The sequence below is a fragment of the Acinonyx jubatus genome, chromosome X (genome assembly GCF_027475565.1).
Source record: "Acinonyx jubatus isolate Ajub_Pintada_27869175 chromosome X, VMU_Ajub_asm_v1.0, whole genome shotgun sequence".
Taxonomy (NCBI): Eukaryota; Metazoa; Chordata; class Mammalia; order Carnivora; family Felidae; genus Acinonyx; species Acinonyx jubatus.
The window spans coordinates 47,742,452-47,750,276 of record NC_069389.1 but is presented as its reverse complement, the minus strand read 5'-3'; the positions used below and the strand labels follow the sequence as shown (position 1 = coordinate 47,750,276).

Here is a 7,825-nt window from a genome sequence, read left to right as displayed (position 1 = left end):
CAGAAACTATGTTATAAATTTTGAAAAGAGGGAGAATATACTATTGTAAGTCATAATTGATATGATTGCTTACCAGGAATAACTCGAAAGGATCAAATGAATATCTCAAAAATTAATAAATTTCAGTAAAGTGCCAATTTAAACTTAACTTATGAAAATATATTCTTCCCCTATATAGCAAAATTCACCATATAGGTAACATATAGAAAAAGAGCTCCCAATCACAGTATTGTTTCCTGTCTGTCCTAGGAATATATTTATCATAAATTATATAGGACTGAAATACATAAAACTTTCTTGAAGGACATAAAACACTTTTTAAAAATGAGGCAATGTATGGGGCACCTGGGTGGCTCAGTTGGTTAAGTGTCCGACTTCAGTTCAGGTCATGATCTCGTGGTTTTTGAGTTGGAGCCCAGCGTCAGGGTCTGTGTTGACAGCTCAGAGCCTGGAGCCGGCTTCGGATTCTGTGTCTCTTTTCTCTCTCTGCCCCTCCCCTGTTCACACTCTGTCTCTCTCTCAAAAATGAATAAACTTAAAAAATTTTAAAAAAATGAGGCAATGTATTTTTTTCTGGAAAGCACTGCAGTTCTGTAGTTCATCAATTTAATACGATCCCAATCAAACTTTATTGGGGGGGGTTATTAACTGTAAAGTTAATCTGGTAAAATAAATGTGTCAGAATCATCCAAAAACTGTGAAAAATAAAAATAAAAAAGATAGACTTACCCAAACAGATATGAAGTTTTATTTCTAAATTAGTAATTACAGGATGGTGGACTGGGACTACAATATTCAGTGGTACTGAGAGTATTCAGACACATAAGTGTGTGTGTGTGTGTGTGTGTGTGTGTATAGACAAATACATATACATGAATATATATATAACATATCAAATGGGGGGATGGGCAACAAGATAAATAATGGCTAAGAACTGACTAACCCTTTGGGGGAAAAACGTTGGAATACCTAAACTCATACATCAAAATAGCTCCAGATAGGGCAAGGAATTTTTTTTTAACAAAACCATTAAAATTAGAGAAATACAAGATTTATAGAATCTTGGGGTGGGGCAATCCTATTAAACATGATCTTAGAGCCAGAAGGCAAAAAAGGAAAGATTTATCCATTTTTAATTTTTTTATTTAGTCATTTTTAATGCATTTTTCCCTGTGCACAAGAGAAATAACTGATAGAGTCAAAAGATACAGTTTCCTTTATACATAGCAGGTAAAAGTAATGCAAACATCACATGACACTTTTCAGTGAAAATTACATTTCCAATTACAGATCAAAATGCTTATTAGGGTCTCTTTATGGGAGAAGATGAGAAGGAAGTCTTAGGTAAAAAGCACTTTCCTGGCATTACTACACTGATCCTTCAGGCTGCACAAATTAAGGTCATATACAGTTAATTGGAAAATGTTGACACAATGTCACACTGTAAGTTTTCTGTACAATTAAATGTATACTTAGAGATACCAGGATAAACATTTCTACTATATTTTAACTGAACTTGCCTAGCCAACATTTTCACTGAGTTTATCAAAGATGCTGTAAGACTCTACAAAATTTTGATATACCTAGCTCCAGAAATATTTCTTATATTCTTTCCCATTTTAGTTACACATGTTCTGCTTAGAATCTGTTGTAATATTTCTGGATGTACAGTTCCAATTGTGCTTACTGTACTGTGTACAAATATAGCAAAAAAAGAGCAAAGAATGGTATAAATCTTACAGCATTTTGCTAGCAAAAATACATGCCAAAGTCACAATAAGCAATATTGTACCACAAATTAGAGAGCTTTAAATAGTTTGCTTCTGTTTTTAATTATTTTCATTCTACATTAAATTACTATCATAGGCTAATGTTTAAAATGCAAATAAAGTGGACATCTGTAGGACAAAGCTTATTCATCCAACTGTGAAGGTTGATACAGGTTTCCAAAAATCACAATGAATGCAGAATAAAGAGAAGTGTTTGCATGCAACACCTTTGAGTGAAACAGCATTGATTACCACCATTCAAAACAGGGAGGGAGGGAAGGAAGGAAGGAAGGAAGGAAGGAAGGAAGGAAGGAAGGAAAGAGGGAGGATGGAAGGAAGGAAAGGACAGTACAGGAGGGAGGGACAGAGGGATGGATTCCACTTTAAAATGCATATTAGACTTATAACTAGACAGACTTAAAAGAATCAAAATAAAAGTAAAGCACGATTTTGTGTGTGTTTAAAGATTTAAGAGCCATTATCAAAAATAAGATACATTTTTTTTCAAGGTACAGAAATGTAATTACGATGGCTGTGAGCCCAGCAGCCTCTCAATAGCTGCATTGATGTCGCCTCCTGTTGCTATTAGAGCCTGCAAGTTTGCCTCACGGTTTAAGAACCCCATTGCGTTGAGCTGTTCCAGTTGTTGCTGAAATCTGACTTCTGGATTTGGTAGCTGTGGAGGATTTGCCCCAGCCAGAGCCTGCACCATTTGCTGAATGAACTGCTGGTTGGGTCCAGATTCTGATGTTGGGCTAGTGGTTTCATTGGGTGTAGAGCTAGACACAGTGGGCCCAGGGGGGCCACCAGAGCCAGTGGAGCCAGGGCCTGCAGGGCCAGTGGGTCCTATGGGCCCAATGGGGCCTATAGGGGTAAATGGGACTATGGGACCTATGGGGCCTATGGGTGTGACTGGGCCTACAGGGCCTATAGCGGTTCCCAGCACCCCTACCCCCACACCTGGAGTGAAGCTTGGAATGAGGCCAGGAGCTTCAGTGGCTAATGTCTGTAGCCCCTGCTGGATCTGCATTAAAGCCTGCATTGCTCTTGGGTTTGACATGGCTGACAGTGTATCTGGATTCTGCATCTGCTGCAGGAAAGCTGGGAGCTGTGGACGCATTTGCTCCTGCAACTGAGGATTTGCAGTAAACACTGGGCTATTCAGCATCATCTGTGCAGCCAAATCTGGATTCTGGCTCAGCGACTGCATCATGCTTCTCATGTAGGGTGCAGACAGCATATTCTGGATCAGTTGGGGATTTTCAGTTATCTGTTGTAGCAAGCTCTGCATTCCTGGGGTACTGAAGATGCTGGCGACATAGTTGGCTGCAGCCACAGTGTTCCCAGTAGCACTGTTGGAGCTACTGCTAGACCCACTGCCACTGCTTGTGGTTGTGCTGGTGGTCGCAGAACTCTGGGTAGCTGGTGGTGGCGCCCATGGATTGGGTAGTGGATCTCTATTTTCTGTGCGGGAAGGCTGTGTACCTTCCCCGGAGGAAGAACTGCCCCCCACCGAGGCAAACGGATTACCTCCAAACTGCTCTTGTGCAGCATTCAGCATGGGTTCTTGAATGTCAGTGTACATGCGTCGTAGAGCATTGTAGCCACCTGGGATGCTTTCAAGATTGCTGAGAGCCAGGTCTTGATTTCTCATCATCTCTTGCATCATGGCTGGATTCCTGGCAATTTCAAGGGTCTGCCTCATTATATCTGGGTTGTTGAGCAGGTGACTGATTTCTGGGTTTCTCTGAATCAACTGCTGCATCTGTGGATTGGCCATTATCAGCTGCCTCATCAGATCAGGATTTGAAAGCATGCTCTGAACAAAGGGATTTTCCATGATTTGGATCATCATCTCGGGGCTGGACAGGAGCTGCTGCTGCATCTGGTTCTGGAGCTCAGAGAAGTTGGTCGAGCTCAAGCCCAGGCTGCTAAGGCCTGCAAGTCCTCCCAGGCTCCCCAGCCCAAACGGGTTACTATTTGTGGAAATAGATGTGGAGTTACTCCTGGGAGTCGACGCGGAGGTAGTGTTAGTTCCCGCGGCATTACTAGGCTGTGTGGACTGGCCCTGAGGTCGGTTCTGGCTTTTAATTACAAGATGAACAGTCAGTCCATCATGGATGCCATGTTGGATCAAGGTATCTTGATCTTTTAAGATTTTTCCGGCAAAAATCAACACTAGCTGATCGGTTTGGGATTTGAAGCGTTTCGAAATAGCTTCCTTAAACTGCTGGACTGAGCTATTCTCGGGCACCGCGAACTCCTCTTTCTCTTTGGGGGTCTTCACAGTGACTTTGATGATTTTTGGCTCGGCCGGGGCAGAGGCAGGGCCTTGGGCTGCAGCAGGGCCGCGGGAGGGGCGCGGGGGGCCGCTACTCTCGCCGTTCTCAGCCATGGCGGCCGCGGTGACGCAGGCAGACTGGGAAGGCGCGGGCGGGCGAGAGAGAGAGCGAGGGAAGAAGGAAGGAAGGAGGCGCCGCCACAGCAGGCTGGGCCGGGCCGGGCGGGGAGCGCAGAGCACGGTACCTCTGTGATGAAGACTGCGGTTCCCTGGTCCTCCAGTGGAGATAAAGCTCCGTAGGCCGCGGGGGAAGTCTCTGCCGTTCAGGTCTCTGGGCCTCCTTCGCCGCTGAGTGATCACACCAAGCGCACTCCCAGCAACTCCTGCAGCCGCTCTGCCCGCTCCTCCCCGCCCCGTCCCCTCCCCCAGTTCCGAGCTCGCCTCCCCGCCCCCTCTGCTGACGCGGCGCCAGGCCCAGAATGATAGATTCGACTCGGTCAAAATTAAAAACTTCTGTAGTGGGGGGGGGGGGGGGGCGAAGGAGCGAGAGAAACAAAGAGAGAAAGAAACAAAGAGAAAAGAGAAGACGAGAGAAAAAAGAGGGAAGAGGGAGGGAGAGAGAAAAGGAGCCAGTTTCTGAGAAGGACATTAAAAGACCAATGGAGAATATATTATGTATGTAAATATATATGCACTCCATAAGCCAAGGAAGGATGAAAGCCCGAATCAAACTGACCCCATGTAAAAGACGAAAAATGAAAAAGAACTCCGACTAAGCAAAAAGGAAAAGATTAATACCCCCAGTGGGGGAAGGGGAAAAGACTGGGCCTGAGCATGCATTTTACAGAAGAAGCACAAATGGCCAATGGGCATAAAAATGGATGCTTAAGCTCACTAGCAATAAAAAAATTCAATTAGAATAATGAGATTCTACATCTGCCTTTATCATATTGTAAAAATGAAAAATAATGATAAATCTTATCGTCAACAAAGCGCTGAGAAAATGCATTCTCATGTCCGTTAAAGTGTAAATTTTATAATTGTGAGGCAATTTGAAAATATATATCAACATTTTGAATATTTCCACCTTTATTTAGAAATGCCTTATTTAGACACCTCCTCTACGAAACTAGATAAGGATGCAAAAAAATATATGTATAAAGTGTATATGAACTGCAGTATCTTAAAAATTATTTTTAAAGATAATCGCACAGCATTGGTGAAATATATTATCATACAATAAAATAATATGTACTGTGTGTAAAAAATGGGTGGTTAATTCACACGATATAAAGTATCTTTAAAGGTATGTATGAAATAAATAGTAGTTATAGGGAAATCACAGTATTTTCACTTTCAGCTTTTTATATTTCTGTATAGTTAGAAATTATACAAGGATGTATGTTTCAATACCAAAAGATAAAGTGAAGATATTTTTTTATTTTAAAACTATTTTTAAACAGTTTGTATAGGTAAATTCTCTTTAAGTGTATGCATAAATAGAAATCTGGAACACTATTCACTGGTATATTAATTTTAGTTATTATTTAGTGTTGAAATTATGAATAACTATTCCTTTCATTTTTTAAATTAGATTTTAAAGTTTCCTATAGTTTGTAGAAGAATACACTGCATTTATAAATTTTTAAAATTCAGAAGGTATTTGGGGGAAGACTAAAGGTAGAAATTAATGAGAATACAATTTTAGTGGCAAACATTAACATGTTTACCTAATTTAATTAAGATTAAGAAAGAGAAGGGTCACCTGGCTGGCTCAGTCGGTTAAGTGTTGGACATTGGCTCAGGTCATGATCTCATGGTTATATATATATAACATATATATGTGTGTGTGTGTGTGTGTGTGTATATATATATATATACACATATATACCATATACATGGTACGAATTTATATATTTTGGATACAAATCCTCTCTTAGATATGTCATTTGAAAATATCTTCTCCCATTCCACAGGTTACCTTTTAGTTCTGTTGATTGGTTCCTTCACTGTGCAGAAGCTTTTTTATTTGATGCAGTTCCAATAGTTTATTTTTGCTTTTGTTTCCCTTGTCTCAGGAGACCTATTTAGAAAGAAGTTGCTATGGCTAATGTCAAAGATCTTACTGCCTGTGTTCTTTTCTAGGATTTTTTTCTAGGATTTTTATCATTTCATGTATCATATTTATGTTTTTAATCCATTTTGAATAATCCAATTAAAAATGGGCAGAATACATGAATAGATATTTTTTAAAGAAGATATACAGATGGCCAACAGATACATGAAAGAATGCTCAACATTCCTGGCCATCAGAGAAATGCAAATCAAAACTACAGTAAGATACCTCCTCAAACCTGCCAGAATAGCTAAAATCAACAACAGAAGAAACGAGTGTTGACAAGGATACGGAGAAAGGGGAACCCTCTTGCACTGCTGGTGGGAATGCAAACTGGTGCAGCCATTGTGGAAAAAGGTATGAAGTTTCCTCAAAAAGTTAAAATGTAACTACCCTACAATCCAGCAATCTTACTACTGGTTATTTACACAAAGAATGAAAAAAATATTAATTCAAAGGGATACATGCACCCTGATATTTATGGCAGCATAATCTACAATAGCCAAATTATGAAAATAGCCCAAGTGTCCTTTGATAGATGAATGGATAAAAAAGTTGTGGTATATGTATATACAAGGGAATATTACTCAGGCACAAAAAAGAATGAAACCTTCCCATTTGCAAGGACATGGATGGAGCTAGACAGTATTATCCTAAACAAAATAAGTCAGTCAGAAAGAACAAGTGCCATATGATTTCACTCATATGTGGAGTTTGGAAGACAAAGCAAATGAACAGAATGGTAAAAAAGAGATAGAGGTCACCAGGAAGCAGACTCTTAACTATAGAGAACAGACTGGTGGTTGCTGGAGGGGAGATGGGTGGGGGGATGGGTGAAATAGGTAATTGAGATTAAGGAGATTGCTTGTTGTGATGAGCACCAAGTGATGTATGGAACTATTGAATCACTATATTGTACACCTGAAAGTAATATTACACTGTTTTTTTTTAACTGGGATTTAAATTAAAAAATATAGTATGATTAGTAGAATACAGAAGATAAGAGGAGTGAACTAGATCTAAATATATTAATGTGTATAGATCTCAAAAACTTAATTAGTACAACACTTTATGGTGTTTATAGATGCATTCATATGTATGTGAAACTAATGGAAATATGCTAGAGTGACTCCTACCAAACTTACAGTCATGAGGAACCCTAAATAAAATAGGACACAGAATAGTTACTAAAAGGAAATTAAATTAAATCTATTTCATCTTTAAAAATGAAAGGAAATATGACAAAATAGCAACAGTTAATTATTGACGGTGGGATATAAGTATTTGTTATAATACTGTTGTATTTTTCAGATATTGAATTCTCTTAAAATATAAAGAAAATATCATAGAGGTACACCTGGCTAACTCGGTCAGTAGAGCATGCAACTCTTGATCTCAGGATTGTGAGTTCAAGCCCCACATTGGACATAGAGCTTACTTAAAAAAATATCATGCCATCTTTTTTGAAAATTAAAACAGAATTAACCATTTATGGAACAAAATGCAAATCAGAGTTCTTATTAGAGTGAATTTAGAAAAAAACAATAATGAGAACAAATACCTCAATAATTATGATGGATTTTCCGATGTGTTGTCTGAAGATCTTGTCAAAAAAAAATCCAGATTTCTTGGCTCCACTCCAAATCTACCAAAATAAGT

The 7,825-nt window shown here is 39.4% G+C and overlaps 1 protein-coding gene across 1 annotated transcript; it reads right to left on the bottom strand.

The window, feature by feature from the left end:
- Window positions 1-1,121: 1,121 nt before the first annotated feature.
- Window positions 1,122-4,472, bottom strand: UBQLN2 (ubiquilin 2). The gene has a single exon (XM_015069496.3). The coding sequence runs from the start codon at window positions 4,162-4,164 to the stop codon at window positions 2,293-2,295; it is 1,872 nt and encodes a 623-aa protein (XP_014924982.2). The 5' UTR covers window positions 4,165-4,472; the 3' UTR covers window positions 1,122-2,292.
- Window positions 4,473-7,825: the final 3,353 nt, after the last annotated feature.

Coding starts and splice junctions, on each gene's coding strand:
- UBQLN2 (XM_015069496.3), bottom strand. CDS start 4,164: ATGGCTGAGAACGGCGAGAGTAGCGGCCCCCCGCGCCCCTCCCGCGGC.